This window comes from Lactuca sativa, chromosome 5, assembly GCF_002870075.4.
Source record: "Lactuca sativa cultivar Salinas chromosome 5, Lsat_Salinas_v11, whole genome shotgun sequence".
Lineage (NCBI taxonomy): Eukaryota > Viridiplantae > Streptophyta > Magnoliopsida > Asterales > Asteraceae > Lactuca > Lactuca sativa.
Genome location: NC_056627.2, coordinates 288895045 through 288913292, shown reverse-complemented (window position 1 = coordinate 288913292; position 18248 = coordinate 288895045). Strand labels below are relative to the sequence as shown.

The window sequence follows — 18248 nt, the reverse complement described above, 5'->3', positions numbered from 1 at the left end:
ACATTAAATTCTATTTTTATATGTATTGTTTCTTTATGTATGCTATAATTTCTATAATTCTATTATAAAGAGTGATGGCTTTAGCAATGTTTTTCTAAAGTATGTGTACTATAAAGACGATTACAAGTGTGACATAAAGGGCTTTAAATCTAATTTACTAATGTTTGATTTTAAATTTGTTGGTTAATAACATAAAAGACCCTATATATTAGCTTTTCCAATTAAATCTTGACTTTTTTTTTTTTCTAAAAAGCTCTTATATTTTTCCATATTTTTTAATTTGCCCATTTTTTTGCAGGTTTACCGATAATCTTTCTGTTATATATATATATATATATATATATATATATATATATATATATATATATATATATATATATATATATATATATATATATATATATATATATATATATATATATATATATATATATATATATATATATATATATTAAAAAAAAAGCTTCATTTTTTTCTCACAAAAAACTTTCACAATTTGACCAACTTTGTTGTTTTGGCTCATAATTCCTTTATTTTTTATGTTGTTGTTTATGGTACTTTGATAGTTTCCAACATTAAAAATTGAATGAGACATTTGATATTTTTAAAAACACTTAGAAAGGATGTTGTGTCCAATTGTTGTTGGCAAAATAAATATCAAAATCTATTTACAATATGTGCAGAGATTGTAAGATATGAAGAACAACAATCTAACTTGGATTTGTATCTTAGACCACTTGACAAAATGCATAATACTTTGCATATCCGATTGTGTTGAGAAAATGCATAGTTGTCTGCGTGTTCGATTTTTGTTGACAAAATACATATCAAAATTAATTTACAGATTTCTTGTTGACAAAATATAATAATTTGTATGGTCGGTTCTTGTTAATAAAATACATATCAAAATATATTTACATAATGGTCAGAGATTGTAGCAGGTGAAGACCAACGGTCTAAGCTGGCTTCACATCTTAATATGTTTTAAAAATCAAATAGAAAGACAACTTTCGAACTCCGAACAATCTAAAATATCTAGGCATCTTAGACTGTTGTTTTTCACCTGCTACAATCTTTGAGCACCTTATAATGTGAGTTTTAAATATATAAAAAGAAACAAAAACAAAAGTTTAGGTTTTGAAAAAGAAAAAGATTATGTAAAACCGGAAGATATCGATAAACCAGCAAAATTGGTCAAATACAAAAATGGAAAAATGTAAGAGTTTTTTCGGAAAAAAAAATTAAAAATTTAATTCGGAAAAATCCAATATATACATACTTATTAGGGAAAAAATGAAGAGTAAATTACATGAATGGTTCCTATGGTTTGCGGTAATTTATACGTTTGGTCTCTAACTTATTTTTTTAACTCGGAAGGTCCCTACTGTTTGTTTTTGTTGCACGTTTGGTCCATGTCTTACCTAAAAAAACTATTTTGTCTTTGATTTTTTAATTTTTTTAAATAAACACACATCAACCCTACTTTCACCTCACCTTATCTACCCCACCTTATTTAAATAAATTAAAAAATCAAGGGCTAAATAGTTTTTTTATGTAGCACAGGCACCAAACGTGCAACAAAAACAAACAGTAGGGACCTTCCGAGTTAAAAAAATAAGTTACGGACCAAACGTACAAATTACTCCAAACCATAAGGATCATTCATGTAATTTACTAAAAAATGAAACATCAATAACTTATATCAAAAAAAAAAAATTATAATATATTATCTTCATAAATTTTATTGTTTCAACGCTAGTTCATGTCCATGATACATTGACATGTAATTTTTATGCTCCCTTTCTCCTTTTAGTAATTAATTAGGTATAAGACTCATAAATATCTAAATATTTAAGAACCTTGGATTTATAAGAAAATAAAAAAAAACAATGAGTTAATAAAATTGATTTTTTTTTCTTTTATATTTAAATAAATAAGGAAAATAAACTAATGAACTTTAATTTATGAATTTTAAAATAAGAAGATAAATCCATTAATGAAATTGATATTCATTTATTACTATATTTATTGTAATTATTAATTAAAATATTATGTGAAATTTATTAAAATAAAAAAACTCATAAAATGACATGACATGTGGAAAATAAAATTAATTCAAAATAAACATAAAATGATATTTGGCAAATTGAATGAGAGTGTGACATATGGCAAAAAAAAAACCTTCATTTTTAGGATAAATTTATTGTAATTATTAATTAAAATATTATGTGAAATTTATTCAAATAGAAAAACCTATAAAATGACATGTGAAAAAGAAATTAATTCAAAATAATCACAAAATGACATTTGACAAATTGAATGAGAGTATGACATATGATAAAAAAAACCTTTATTTATTAGAATAGAATCACTGTAATTATTAATTAAACTCTTATGTGAAATTTATTAAAATAGAATAATTCATAAAATGAGATGTGGAAAAAATTAATTTAAAATACCCACAAAATAACATTTGGTAAATTGAATGAAAGTATAACATGTGACAAAGAAAAAAAAACTTTTATTTATTATAGTAGAAGAGAAGATATAAATCTTTGAAAATTTTAGATAATAATAATAATAATAATAATAATAATAATATAACTGACTAGTCCTTTTAGAATTATGGCCCATGGGCTCATATTTTTGAGGCTAAGATCTCAATTTAGAAGATCTATAAATCCTCCGAATATAGTAACGGTCGCATTTCAATCTCCCTCTTTCCCTCCAAATCTGGTAATTGATTCCCTTCGATTCTATTCTTGATTACGTTGCGATCTCCAAAGAAAGGAACATCACTGAAGAAATATGGATGATTTCGGCAAGGATCACACTTCATCAACATCAATCGAACCCAATTCTCTATTCCAAGGTACTCTATTTGATCCACCACTTCAGTTTTTTTTTTTCTATCTTTTTTCTCCGATCAATTGACTTCATCACAGAATCAACTTGATGTTTATGTTTTGGGATTTTGAAGTTTGTTATGTTGTTACTGGTTATTAAATTCACTGGAATCTTCATGTTCTTAAAGGAAACGATGTGAAGAAATTAAGTGCAGAAATGGAATTCAAGTTGAAAATGGCCCATCAGAAACGATTGGCCATTAAACATTTTATGACTACCACGACATCATCAGCTTCTAAAAATCATGTTCCGAAAAAGGAAAAAATGACGGAAAGAAACAAAATCCAAACCCTAGATGTCGAAAGACAACGCTGTTTACCAAGATCGTTTAGTTTCGATTCCAAGGATTCAAGAATGGGCGTTGATCCCCATGATGATATGAAGACACCGTTGAAGCCTTATGACCCCATCAAGAATTATCTTTCCCCAAGGCCTAGGTACTTGAAGTTCAACCCAGATAGGCATCGTGAAATATCTGCTCGTCAAAAAAATGTATCTAGGGTTAGAAGAAGTGCCTCTTATGATGATACTGGAATGCGTTTTCCCACAGAAAAGTTAGAGTCGAGTGTTTCTTCTGAAGAAGACTCTGTTGAAGAAGAAACTGGCATAATTGCTCCTGAACATGAACATGAAGAAGAAAAGGAAAAGGAAGGTGTATTTGATGAATTTGAGGAGGGTAGTGGATGGAATTCGAAGGTTTTTGCTCAATACTTGATTGTGATAATTGTTTTGATCTTAACTACCGTTGCCATAATTTGTATGAACTCCCCAAACCTTTCACCTGCTAGAGAAGCCATACGGGGTTTTATGAATCTTGACTACTGTAGCGTCTTCAGAAGGACTGTTGGTTTTGACTTTTCAAACGTGGGAAAATTGGGTAAGAGAGAGGTTGATGCTGATGTTGATGTTGATGTCAATCATGATGATATATGGAAAAAAGATGTTGGTGATGATGATAACATGCACTCCAACCAGTTGGAAGCATACATGATTGAAGAAATGGAAGAGATACAACAAAACTGTATGATTGATGAATATCATGATGAAAAAATATGGAGCAACAACGACACTGGGCAGTTTCAAGATTCCAATGAAAAGAAAGAGGATATTTCTTATGAAGTAACAAGTGAAGAAATTTACAGTGATTTTGATCGAGGTGAAACGAGTGAAGAATTAGAAGCTTTAGAAATGATGGTAGAGGAGGATGTTCGAAAAGAAGATGGTAACAGTAACAACAATGGCGTGGATGAAAATATTTTGATCAAATTGTCAAGATTTGATCTTTATTTTGCAGCTTTCATTGGGGTTTGTGTACTCATTCTTCTGGCAACTTTGAGTATCATATACTATTCAAAGAAGTCGGAAATTTCGTCTTTTGTAAAGTACAAGACAACGCATGTTGGATCTTTAATCGACTCTGATGCAGTTTCTTCCAGTGAGGCAAAATCCTCTTACATGGAATTCTCTACCGATTCACCTTCTTATGGAAGCTTTACAGTTGAGAAGAAGATTGTGAAGAAAAAGGTGAATACTTTTATATTTAATTTGATATTTAATTATGTTCATAGATTCGAATTAACATGTTTGGTATTTGAACAGAAAAGCAAAAAACCGGAGGTGATGCTGTCCCCGGTGAGGCGATCAAGCAGAATACACAATCGATCCATCACGTCTCCATGAACCTCCATTTGTGGATTTGTTTGTAGCACTAATTACTCGAAATGAACATCATTTTCTGTTTCATGTAAAGTCTTGTTTTGCTTCTTTTATCATATGCATAACATAATAGATGAAAAAAGGAGTTGGTTTAACTGTACTCATCTATCTTTATCTCTTGGATTGGTGTTAGTTTCAAGTGTATTTATATTTGATAATAAAATATAACCAATGCCTCATTTGTGACTCCCTTTTTCCTTTATATAATTTTGTGATATGCGTCGCACATTCGCACCTAGTCACGAGTCAAGACGGTTTCGAAGCTAAGGGAGAGATACATCCATTGGTTTTGTTAGTCGTCTTCTCTAAGTTTGGGATTTAAAAATATATTATAATTTATTGGTTTAATACCAAACAAAACAAATGTCTAAGGCCGGTGTCATAAATGAATCACCGGCCGGCGCTAACACCGTATTGGAGCCCTAAAAATACCAATGGTAGCTTTTTATCAGTGGTGAAATTCGAAAAAGAAAAATGAACGGTTTGTGACCGTTGGCAAACGACTCTTTGCCTTTTTCTTTTTTCTTTGACAAAACTACAAAATGGTCCTTGTGGTATATATTTTTTCTGAGGTTTGGAAATCTCGATTTTTTGCCTTCGCAGTCATTTTGAGTTAATTTCGTTGCGGATTTGGTCCTTCAGTAAACTAAAATGACTGTAATATCATTGGGGTATTTATTTTCTATTTTTTCTTTTATTTTTTTAAATCTAATATTTATTTATTTATTTAAATAGTTAAAAAATAAGAGGACTCTCTCTCTCTCTCTCTCTCTCTCTCTCTCTCTCTCTCTCTCTCTCTCTCTCTCTCTCTCTCTCTCTCTCTCTCTCTCTCTCTCTCTCTCTCTCTCTCTCTCTCTCTCTCTCTCTCTCTCTCTCTCAAGAGTACAAGCACCATCTACATCTTCTTTGTCCATCCTCCCAAAACCTTAAAACCCATAATCAAACCCAGTCGTTTGCATGAAATCATCATGAAAATAATTGATTTTTTGGGTTTTAATTAGAAGTGTATTTGTATCATTGTTTATAGGTTTAGATCTGATGCAAAATGAAAGCCATCCGGAAGGGAAATCTGGTCACTGAAAAAACAGACAACCTAAGAAGAACCAACTAAAGCTCTAAGTTACCATAATTTTGGAACCGATTATAAACTTGGAACCAAGCATAGAGATCGTTCGTTTACTCTAAATTAATTCGCCACCAAAATCTCATCAACTTTCTCATATTTTGTACACGTGAGAGAAAACGACGCCCATGAAACATTTTGGGTTTTGTTTTTTTATCAAGAACTCCACAAACAAATGTGTGTATGATGTTGTGTGTTTTACTCCATAGGAAATCGAAGAACATGGGATGGATGTTCCCATTCTTCTGAAATTGTTGCCCCCCCCAAAAAAATCCTACCTACAAAATTATCTTGTGCTTCTTCCTACATGTATGCAGGATATCCAACAAAAAAAATTAAGGGCTTATTCCTACATGTATGAATAACAGTAACCCTAATGCAAATCTTGAAAACTCCTTCGATTTAAAACCCTCGAACCACGTGGGGTCCGATGATTTCTTGGTGGAGATGAAAGTGGTTACAGGTGGTGGTCGCAGACTGTGGTGGCAGTCGAAAAAGTCCTAGCGCAAATATGGAAAAACCCTATGATGTGTGTTGTTCTTAAGTATGTATGTTCATAAGTGTGTGTATATGTTTAGAAATTTTGATGTGTGTTTTTTCTTAAGTATCTATGTTAATAAGTGTATGTGTGTTTTGAAGAAGTCAAGAAAATCTAAGAGTGTAGGTTCTTTCAAGAAAACCCATAAAATTTGATGTGTATATGCTAATGAAGATATGTATGTTCTTCACTATGTACTTGTGTTCATCAGATTTTCTTGAGTTCTTGAAAGACAAACCCATATATATATATATATATATATATATATATATATATATAATATATATATATATATATATATATATATATATGGGAGAGAGAGGGTCCCTTTTATTTTTTAATTATTTAAATAAATAAATAGTAGATTTAAAATATGAAAGAAAAATAGAAACTAAATATCCTAAGGGTATTACAGGCATTTCAGTTGCTGAGGGAACAAATCTGCAACAAAACTAGTTCAAAAGAACCACGAAACCAAAAAATAATAAAGTCGACGTTTGGACTAAACTTCGGAAAAAATGCATACCGCAGGGACCATTTTTTGTAGTTTGGACTTTTTCTTTTTTTAATATATATATATATATATATATATATATATATATATATATATATATATATATATATATATATATATATATATATATATATATATATACCATTCATTTTAATTCACACACACAATAAAATGTCTTCCAATAATATCAACTCTTCCAACCAAAATGCTTTCAACCCATTTGCATTCTTCAGTTACGATCATGCATCAACGCCACCTTACCGGCCACAAATGGATCCATCAAGTTTATCTCAAAACCAAGAAAAATATCCCAAACCCAAATGCAAACCTAGTTCCAATTCCAACGGCCTTTCACAACCTTAACCGAAAATCTTTTTGTTTCCAAATCCAAAGAACAACTTCAACAAAAAAAGGAAGGCCGATTCGAGAAGATGGAGTAAAAAAAAGAGATGAAATTAGCAAATGCATGGTTCGACATATCCAAAGATAGTAACACGAGAAGGGCCAATCACGTGATCAATTTTGGTTATGTGTTACGGAGCGGTTTTGTAAGGGTATTGGTCGAGATCCATATTACCGAACTTCTGACCAATGTAACTCAAAATGGAATCATGTAAACAAATTCATGATGTGTTGGAAAGGAATTTACACAAACTTTGAACAGGAATGGGCTAGCGAAGAAAGTGAGGCGTGTTTGTTGAAAAACGCATGCGACATTCCAAGATGACATGCTAAAGCCTTTTAAGTTCATTCATGTGTGAGAATTTGTCAAAAGAAGTATTAGGTGGAAGGAACTTGTAACACATGAAGACATTGCTAATCCACTAAAAAGAAGTTAAACATCTTCATGTTCGAGCTCACAACAAATGTCATCGGATGGTCACATAGGCATTGATCTTAATGACAACATCAAAGAAATACACATGCCTCCTCGTCCCATGGGAGGGGACAAAGAAAAAGATCGAGCAAAAGGTAAAGGAAAAACGACATCTTCAAATTCGTCGGTCGAAACCGAGAGGTCAACTAGATCGGTAGAAAGGATGGCACAAATGACACAATTGAATACAACTTTAGAGAAACATATGACTGAAATCGTCCATCTTGCAGAATATACATTGTTAATGTAAGACGTGAGACACCTCGACCCCGAAGATCAAGAGACGGCCAAAGCGATGAAGGCGTCTATTCGAGAAAGGTATAATCTAAAATGCAAATGAAATTTCAATGTTATGTTTTTTTCTATGTTTTTAATGTAATTTTTGTAATTTCATGTTATTTTTATTTTTTAGGATTTCGAAATTTTAATTTTTAATTTCATGTTATTTTTATTTTTATGATTTCTAAAATGTAATTTTTAATTTTATGTTATTTTTAAGTTTAGTATGTTTTCTTATTAAAAAATTTCTTAACTTTTATTGAGATTAAAAAAATTATAGGTAAAACCATCATCACATCCTAGTTCACAGGTAAAATTTAAAAAAAAAAATATAAAATCTGATGTGACGCCTATGAACTGTTTTATCTTTGGCAAAAACATAAACACGTCCTCCATCCTAAGCAAACGTACAATTATGCACATGTTTTTTTCATACACATATTCTTTTTCATATATAGGAAAATTTCTTGATTAAATTTGTTAATCGTAAAAAAGTGAAGTGAGTTTGCGTTTGATTAAGAACACAATTATGACAATAAAAACTGTAAATGGACACACGATCTAAATATGCTCAATATCGTCTGGAGAGTACAAGAGTGTTTGAGAGTACAAAATGAGAAGTACCCTTAGTTCGATCGTTACTCTACTCTATGTACTTACCCTATTTGTATGAGACAATAGAAGCACAAAAAATAACAAGGAATAAACATTACAGTGCCGAAACTAGCATGCCTTGTTAATAGATAGAGAGTCGAAACCAGACTACTTTTGACACTATACAGACACAAAGTACATTCGACTCCTCACTATAGACATTCGAACCTAAGATGGCATTTCATTTTTCGCCAAGATGGCATGAAAACAAATCTTTGAGTTTCTGTATTCGTTTTTATCTTTGAAGTTATTTGCTACTTTGAACTGTGGAGATGCGAACAACATGTGATTGATAAAAAAATCGAGTTAACTGAAATCCGAAATTTCAGTTTCAAAGCTCTTCTTCGGCCTTTTAAGGAATTCGTCATTTTTCCCCAACACTACGATTTCAATTGTTTCATAAAGCCAGTGCTTGTTCGGGTCACCTCTGTTCAGGCCTAATGGACCATTCTCCCTTTGACAAAGAATGCTATTGATTTGCCTTTGTCATTCCAATTCAGCTACTTGTTGCTTCTTCTTTTCCTCATCCGATTTTTCAATAAGAATGACTTTGCCTTTGTCTATTGGAACAATCGGTGAATTTGTTTTGACAAGATCACGACTTGAACCTCCTTCTCCTCCTTAATCTAAATGCCTTTTGATGGAGCTTTTGGCATATTTGTTGTTGTAGAGGTTGTTGTATTTGAAGAAACCATTATAGGCTTCATGGAAATTGAACTTGAAATTTGAGTCGAAATTACTTTCCCAACAACTACTCCTTTATCATTATAAGAATCTTTTGAAGATCCTGCTCCTCCAACTCCTCTTTCTCCCCCTTTCAAGACTTGCGCAGCACGTGGAGCATTGGTTGGTAAGCGAAGTACCAAATCAAGTATTGGATCGAGCTCAGTTTTAATGTTCGGCTCGATGTTCAAAACCATTTGTGAGAGAGATTATTGAGAGATGGTTGATTGATTCGAAAGATCAACCTTTGACAAATTTTCCTTAGTACTAGATAGGAATTCCTCCATCTTTTCAAACACCTTTGCATCCTTCTCTGACTTGGCTTCAAACTGTTTCGTGTACTCAGTGTTGAAATCAACCAATTGAGTAATATCACCAGCAAGAACGTCAAATTTATCATGCAACTCTTTGTAATTTTCTTCCAACTTTATCATGCAATTCTTTCGTGGTGAACCAATATACGAACCTTCAATTCTAATATCTGACCTGTCGCTTTCACTACCATGCTCGGTCTCGACATGCACATTTTCAAGTGGAACACGAACTTGATCATGTTTTCACTTATTTATCTATTGTGCAACATCCAAAGCTCTACGCTTCTTCGATTCTGGAGATCCAGAAACTGAAACTTCTCAAAAAATAACTTATTTCCTGGTAAATTGTATATTTTTAACCCTCTTTGGACCACCCTTGGAAGAAACAGGATTTGAGGTTTTGACTTCAATAGGCTCAACGCTTTTGACAATAGGTTCTTGAATAGTTGTCTTTGTTGGAGATTAAGAAGGCTTCTTTGTTGGTTTCTTCGTTCGCTTAAGAACCCCAGTTTACATAGGAATGGTTTCTTTAACAATCTCCTCATCACTACTTGTTTCTTTTCGACTTGTTTCTTCTTCTTTGAAGCCTTCGAGCCTTTAGATGTTCCTTCTAGCCCCTTTTGTGGAAGAAACCCAGTTAGATTAGAAGAATCAATAGAGGCCAAGTATTGTACCAAAAAAAAATTTGGGATCCATAAGTTTGAGCATCGAATCCAAAATGCAAGAAACATAGGGAAAAACATTAACATCATCCACAGAAACTCTTAGAGCAACCATTGTCGGAAATTCTGCAGTATCCACACTTGATGGAAACATAATATCCTCCTGAGTGTATATCTCCTTATGAATTAATCCCCAAAATCAAGCACTCGACACACCAGTTGCTAACTTCGTGTGAGAGATCGAAGTTCAAAACTCTTGCCATAGATGTGAAGCATAATCAACATTCAATCCATAGTACAATTCTGCCATGAATGAGTAAACTTCAATCTTGGCCTTGTCAAGCCTAGAGCTTTTTCCTATCAAGCACCTTATAAAATTCCAAGCAAGAAACTCCATACACAGGGAAGACTTGACTTCTTAAAGTGGCTTATCATATTAAGGGTAGGTTGATGTCCCATTTCGTTGAGCATATGAATCACTTGATCATTCGTATCTTCATAGAAAGTACCTGAAGTGAGTAATTTCAGAATTTAGGCAAACTACTTTCAAGTGAGCTTCTTTGTTTTTGAATTCAAGAGCTAGAACGTAACCACTTTGGTAGTTTTGTTGAACACTGTGGTTAAACCAGCAAGAGAAAGCCATTCCATCGAAATTACAAACGATGAAGAAAGAGCATATGATAGAACAGAGCTGTTCAATGTTTGAACCAACATCCTTAACTCCTACGGCATTGATCAAGTATGGGAACAAGACAAAGATTAGTGTGTTGAATCTTCATCATAGGTTGCGAGATTTCATCATCATTAGTTGTTGCTGGATCAGCATTGCGAGTAGTAGCAGCCATTATAGAGAACTGGAGTGAATTTGAAGAACTTTGAATCGATGAACAATTAGAGTTCTTGGAGTTTAATCAGAGATTAGAAAGATTAAAGGAAATCATCGTTTCTTTTTATAAATTGTATGAAACTTTGAATTTGAATCGATACCCAGTAAGAAAATGCCATGGATTTTGTTGGTTACTTAACCGGAACCGTAAAAATCGCCACGTAGGAAAAATGATAATCACGTTCTCCTTGATTCCCGTAAAAATTTTGAACCGTCACTTCATTCTGATGATTCGCTTCCATCAATCATATTCGTATCGCCATATGTTTCAATACCTTGATCAGAATCATCCTTCGCATGGAGGCTAGGCTCATTTACTTATGGGAAGGATAAGTAAAATCATTTTCCAGACTTTGCAAAATCTAAGTTTTGATTTGGTAAGACCCAAAACCTCAATGATTTCAATAATTTTGTGTGCCAAAGAATGAGATAGAAGCAAATAAAACAAAATGTGGATTTTGTGATATCAAATTTCATTTCATACGAAAGCAAAATGATCTCAGACAAAGATGTTTTCATTCGACATCAAGAGAGATGAAGAATTGATTGTGTGGTGTCATGTGAATTACAATCGAATACTCGTTGATGAGTAATGAAGGGATTCTTTTTCTTTTGGTTTGGAAGGGGGCTTCAATTTTACACAAGATCACAACTCAACATAAGTGTGATTCAGTTGGGAAAAATTATTTGGATGACCAGTGTAGTCAAGAACAAGTATGGTTGGTGAGTATTTTAAGTGACAAAAGTTCAGAGAAGATATTCAAATGGAAATCTCATTCCAAAAAAATTGAAAAACTAGATCTTTTTGGGAAAAAAAACATCTTGGGATTAGAACATTTTATCAAGATCACACAATACGAATGGAAATGGGATTTTGAATATCGAAATGGTACAAAGAAACAAATTGTAACACTCAAAAATCACAATAGTTTAAATTTTTCAAAAATCAACCATTCATCATCATTGTTTACAAAAATAGTCATTGTTTCAAAGTATTATTTCAAATCAGATTTTTCCCCAAGACCTAGATACATAAAACAGGAAGTTGTGTATGATCACGCTTTCACCTTTCCATGATCCTCGGAAGTACCTGAAACCAAAACTAAAATTGTAAGCCAAAGCTTAGTGAGTTACCCCGAAGTATCACCACAAAAACAGATAATCGAATAGATAACGGGTCCATATTTGTTCCTGTTTCTTCTTCCTATCTCTATTCATGTTTCTATTCCTTCTGTTTCTATCATCTTTGTATTGTCCCAATTCGGAAAAAAAAAATCACTGTGTTTTACGTGATTAGCAGTTTCTTATTATAATAATAATAACTTTTCCAACTTACCCACATCAAGAACACGTGGTAGATGAATCAAACAGAAATAATAGATCTACATTTAATCAGTTCCTAATGAAACCACAAAGTAGCTTTTAATTATAAAATATTTATTAAAATGGCATATATAATAGATATATGCCTATGTGTAACGTCAAAATCATGAAAGCAACTTTTCTAAATTGTTTTTTTTTTTTTTTTTTTTTTTTGCATGGACCAGTTCTGTTAATCATAGGATTGGATTTTTCTTGGAGTTATTGTTTTCAATATGAGAGTTTTATTTGCATTTACAACATAATCTCTACTAAAATTTTGATTTTGGTTTGTAATTGGATGTCAATCTTCATCATCATATTATCCTATCAACTTCTTGTTGCCCGGTGAAAGACCAAGATGGATACTTTAGATTAAATAGTATCATAGTACTATAATAATATATCAACTATAGCATTGTACGTTTGAAAAAAATACACCAACTATTGCTTTAATTTTTTTCTGTTTCAAGAACTTACTTAAAATTGTCATGTTGTTCTTCCTATACATATACGATTTCCAGCTCTTTTTAATAAATATAAAATACACATACATAAATAAATCCATCTATATATAGACTTTTTTTGAATCATTATTCAATCCTAAATTAACTACTCAATCCAACATTTAAGGAATTTATTGTGAATTAATTTTGGTTGACACTCTTAATTAGCATTACATAATAGACTTTTCAAAATTTAAATTACCACCATATCCAACATTTATGGAAACTAATATAATCCCAAATCAATTTGAAATACATACCAATACATCATGCCTATAATTACTATAACTTTGTCATCGTAAAGAAAGAGCATTTGGCTGCTTCATTGTATAATTTTCACTTATAACGGTTAATTTAGGGGTATAACGGTTAATAAAAAAAAAATTAAATATAAAGTAGAATGATATAGCAGGTCAACCTAGGGGTAAAACAGTAAACATAAAAATTACTATAAAATGGCTCTTTGTAATAGCATCCTACTTTTCTGTGATACTGCATTTACTGTATATGATGTGTGCTTTTAAGTGGCATCTATATGTGTATGTCACTGTATCTGCTTACTTGGTTCGTAATTTTCCTTTTTTTCATTGACTTTATGTTCCTATGGTTTTTTTATAATACTCTCACATAATAATGTTAGCATCATGTGAGTTATCCTGCATAAAAGTAAAAAGGAAATTCATTAGGATATAGAAATAAATTTAATGAAATATTAGTTTACAAAGATACAAGTTCTATCAAGGTATTGTACTTTGGATTTTAGATATGTCATATTAATGAGTTGTAATGTAAACGAAAAAACTTTTCCTATTATGAAAGAAATTATAAATTAAGCAAAAAAAACAGAAATTGTGCATTTTTTTTTTAGTTCAGAACTAAGAAAGAATCAGAAAACCTCTTCATAATGCAAGTTCATGGTTTTGGTTCTGCTACAAAACAGTAATGGAGTAACAAGGACAAAATGGTTAAAAACATAACAGTGTTGTATAAGTATCAATGTTATGCTTTATAACCATACAATACAATTGTAATTCAAACTGACTAATAAAGAAGTAATTTTTATACATTATCAATTGAAAAAAATATTAAAACAATTAAACAAATGGTGAAAATAATGGTTTAAGTTTCCATGATTTCTTTTTGCCCACTGCTATTATTACAACAACATACCAACTTGATAATGGTTTTAGTTTCCAAGATTTTTGTATTTGCGATAAGTAAAGGTTATTTATACAATCTAAATGTATCTATTGTTTGTTAATTTAATTAAGATGTGTGGATCCAAAACGAAAAATCAACATGTTTTGACTTGCGACATATGTTGGTTCTGATTTCATTAGCTTAGATTGAAATTGTTCCTCATAAACAAAAATCTAATAATTTTTAAAAAGTGGGAATGAAATTTTTTCAGAATATAATGGAGATAATTTAGCGATTCAAATTTCCACAACAGTCAAAGAATATATATTGTTATATTTGTGGCAAGTATTCCACAATACCCTATTAAACTTACTATGTTAAAATCATCCTATTTTTCTGTGATAATGCATTTAAATTAGCTTGTATCTTATTTCTTTAATCAACTTTTCTAATAAAGTTGACTGATATAGAATGTAATCATAAGACATATATTTAATCATAAATACATTGTTATTCTGTTTTTTTATTTGTATTGTTGTACAGTTTACCATTTTCAATCAAGATAACTTTCCACTTCATCATTTTGTCCCTAACAGATGGAAAAGTCAATGATAACATTAATATAATTAACATGTTATTGTTTATTTATAGTTACCATATATGTAGATACTAGTAACTCTTTTACATGGACATGAAAATAACATGTTACCAACCATAGCATTCTATGTAGGTTGTTATTAAACTATATACATTCTACAAATATTCTATTTCTAACATTTTTCAAATTAGCCCAATATACATTTGTATAGAAATGGCTAACTTGTTTGTAATTATGAATGTGAAAATGTCCTTAAGTATAAGTAAGTTACTAAAAATTGCACGTTTTGCACAATTTTGACCTTATGATGCACCGTCATTGTTTCAAAGCATTTGATAGGAAACTTAGAGACGTTACCCTTTCATCGGACAAGAATAAACCATTTGGAGGCAAAACCATTTTATTTGGAGGTGACTTTCGAAAAATTCTTCCAGTAATTCAAATAGGAAATCGTTCAGATATTGTCCATGCATCATTACATTCATCCTGATTATGGCGTTAATGTACAGTTTTACGTTTGACTGTAAACATGAGGCTTCAAGTTGGTTGTCCAAACAATGATTTCAAAGAGACAAAATCATTTACTGAATGGATTCTTAAAATTGATGAAGGTACTATCGGTGGCCCTAATAATGGTGAAGTTGAAGTTGAATTTACAAAAGATGTTATCGTTCCCTCTACGGGTGACCATAATCATTCAATTGTATCCACCATTTATTCATCCTTTTAGAACCATCTTGATGATCCATTGTATTTTCAAGGTAAAGCATTTTTTGTCCCTACAGATGAAGAATTTGATGCGCTCAATGACTACATGTTAGAATTGATGAAAGACGAAGGGAAAACATATCTAAGTTCGGATTCTTTATGTAACACCTGATTTATCAGGTAAATCCCTTAGCCATTATTTCCTACATTTGGACCCTCGGGCTTAAGTATGTTGGGCGTACACATGGTATATCAGGCGTACTCTAGTGGCTGCATGAGGCAGGGTGTCCCCTACTTACGTTGGGCGTACCCATGCGTACGTAGGGCGTACACAAGCTAGGGGAAAACCCTAAATTTAGGGTTTGCACCCTATTTAAACACATTAAGTCCTTCACCTCTTTCACCTTATCAGCCTCCTTTGCCTCTTGATCCATATATCAAAACCCTAATCCATTTTCCCAAAAGATTGAGCTTGTGTGTGTGGTGCTTAGTAAAGAAGAAGAAGATTTGTGGAGAAGCATTGAACAAGAAAGAGTCTGTAGATCCAGAGGTTGCTCACTATTTCTAGTTTATTGGAGGTAAAAAGCTCTTACCTTGATGACATCATGTGTTAGTTTTAGTTTAGGGCTTATGTTCTTCATATTATGGACCTTAAGATTCTTGAGAGTATAAGCAACTCCAGAAGAAAATAATGTTAGACCCTAGTGCTTCTGATGTCCCTTGAGCATAAAAATGGTGTCTTGATGGATTAAGTTCAACCATGAAAAGGTTGAAGGTTGTTTCATGAAGTTACTGTGATAAAGTCCAAGATTTGCCCCTTTTAGGACATGCAAAAGCATAAAGTTTGTAACTTTCTGGCTTAATACGCTCTAATAAGCTTAGGTCTAAAATTGGACGTTAGGTCGTAACTGATTAAGACCTTCAAAGGAGATTTTGGCTAGCTACAGTGTATGTCAGGCGTACCTAGACATACGATGTGCGTACGCTCCTAAAGTTCCGTCGATGCATGGGTCGTGAGTACGTCGGGTGTACTGGTGGTGCACTGAACATACTCACTAGAGAGGATTTGGGCATTTTAAGCCTCAGGGCATTTCAGACTTAAGGACTTGGCCCTTTGTTGGGCCGCAAGCTTTTCGATGATGGGCCTTCTTGATCTTGGGCCCATTTTGGATATAGACTATCTTCTGGGCTTGGGGCTAATGGTATTTGGGCCTTGGTGGGTTAGGCCCAATAAAGCAAGGGTCAAGCAACCTTTTTAGGGTTTGGACTCTCAAGTGAGAGGATTTCGTAAGTCAGCAGCTCGAGTGTTATTTGATATATTCAATCTAAGGTGAGTTTCCTTCACTGTACTCGTGGGTCGAAGGCACCAATGCCAGCCCACTAGATTATGTTTGTAGTATGATGATTGTCTTTGTGACAATTACATGTTGTGTCTATATACCTGTTTGATGTCTCTGTGACTCTTATTGTCATGATTATATGTGAAGTGGTAGGGGTGAAATAGACCCGATACCGGTTGAAAGATACCAAAGGGGGTGAAATAGACACCATATTGGTTGAAAGATACCGAAGAGGGTGAAATAGACTCAATACCGGTTGAAAGGTACCAAAGGGGGTGAAATAGACCCCTTATATATATATATATATATATATATATATATATATATATATATATATATATATATATATATATATATATATATATATATATATATATATATATATGGTGTCGGATATTTTGGAGGAAATCACTAAGCTTTGTGCTTACGGTTTTCAGTTTATGTTTCATGTACTTCCAGCTCGAAAGGGAAGGCTCCGACATGATCACACTGCATCCACCTATGTTTTTCCGCATCACGTAATTTTGGGATTTTGTACTTTGATAATATTTCACTATGATATACTCTCGACTGTTTTTACATGATTATCGTATGTTTGGAATGAATTAAAAAATGAAAATTTTCTCTGAATTTTTGGGATGTTACACTTTATGTGAGATTGAGGCATAAGATTCTTTTGAGGAATCAGTATACTCTCTAGATGTGTTGAATGGTTTTAAGGCTTCCGGAATTCCCAACCATAAACTTATACTAAAAAAGGTGTTTCAGTCATGTTACTTCGTAATATCGACCAAACCAAATGACTTTGAAATGGTACTATATTACAGATCGTTAGGCTTGGAAGACACGTCATTGAAGCCCAAATCATATTTGGTAGATTTTTCAACGAGACTACTTATATACCTCACATGAAGTTAACCCCGTCTGATAAAAAAAATTCATTCTGTTTTCAACGGAGGCAATTCCCCATAGATGTTTGTTTTATTATGACCATTAACAAAAGTCAAGGACAATTATTATCAAATGTTGAATTATACTTGCGTAGACTCGTCTCCGTGCATGGTCAATTATATATAGTTGTTTCCCGGGTCATAAGTAAACAAAAGGTTTGAAGGTACTCATATGTGACGAGTAAAGTCGTTCAACTAATAAAACAAAAAATGTTGTTTACAAAGAGGTCCTTCAACGATTATAGATATTTATCGATTTAAGTGTATCTTTTACACATTTCAATAATACCAATACCCCAAAAAATATAATTATTATGCAACATATGTAGATATTTGTATGTTTTTTATGGGTTCCCCCGCGATTAATGTGGGTTATAATCTAGTTATAAGTTTAATCCATAATAACAACATACTTAACTTTTAAACCATAATAGCAATGTATATTTTTGATTGT

General features: G+C 32.2%; 1 protein-coding gene across 1 annotated transcript; it reads left to right on the top strand.

The window, feature by feature from the left end:
• The first annotated feature begins 2735 nt into the window (after window positions 1-2735).
• On the top strand, window positions 2736-4802 carry LOC122198122 (uncharacterized). The gene is made up of 3 exons (XM_042902301.2): window positions 2736-2872; window positions 3035-4431; window positions 4507-4802. Exons 1-3 carry the CDS (start codon window positions 2809-2811, stop codon window positions 4585-4587), a joined length of 1542 nt encoding a protein of 513 aa, XP_042758235.1. The 5' UTR covers window positions 2736-2808; the 3' UTR covers window positions 4588-4802.
• Window positions 4803-18248: the final 13446 nt, after the last annotated feature.

Bases quoted from the DNA above. Each gene is read 5' to 3' on its own strand.
- LOC122198122 (XM_042902301.2), top strand. From the start codon at position 2,809: ATGGATGATTTCGGCAAGGATCACACTTCATCAACATCAATCGAACCC. The intron at 2,873-3,034 runs GTACTCTATTTG...ATGTTCTTAAAG, and splicing joins ACCCAATTCTCTATTCCAAG to GAAACGATGTGAAGAAATTA. The intron at 4,432-4,506 runs GTGAATACTTTT...GTATTTGAACAG, and splicing joins AGAAGATTGTGAAGAAAAAG to AAAAGCAAAAAACCGGAGGT.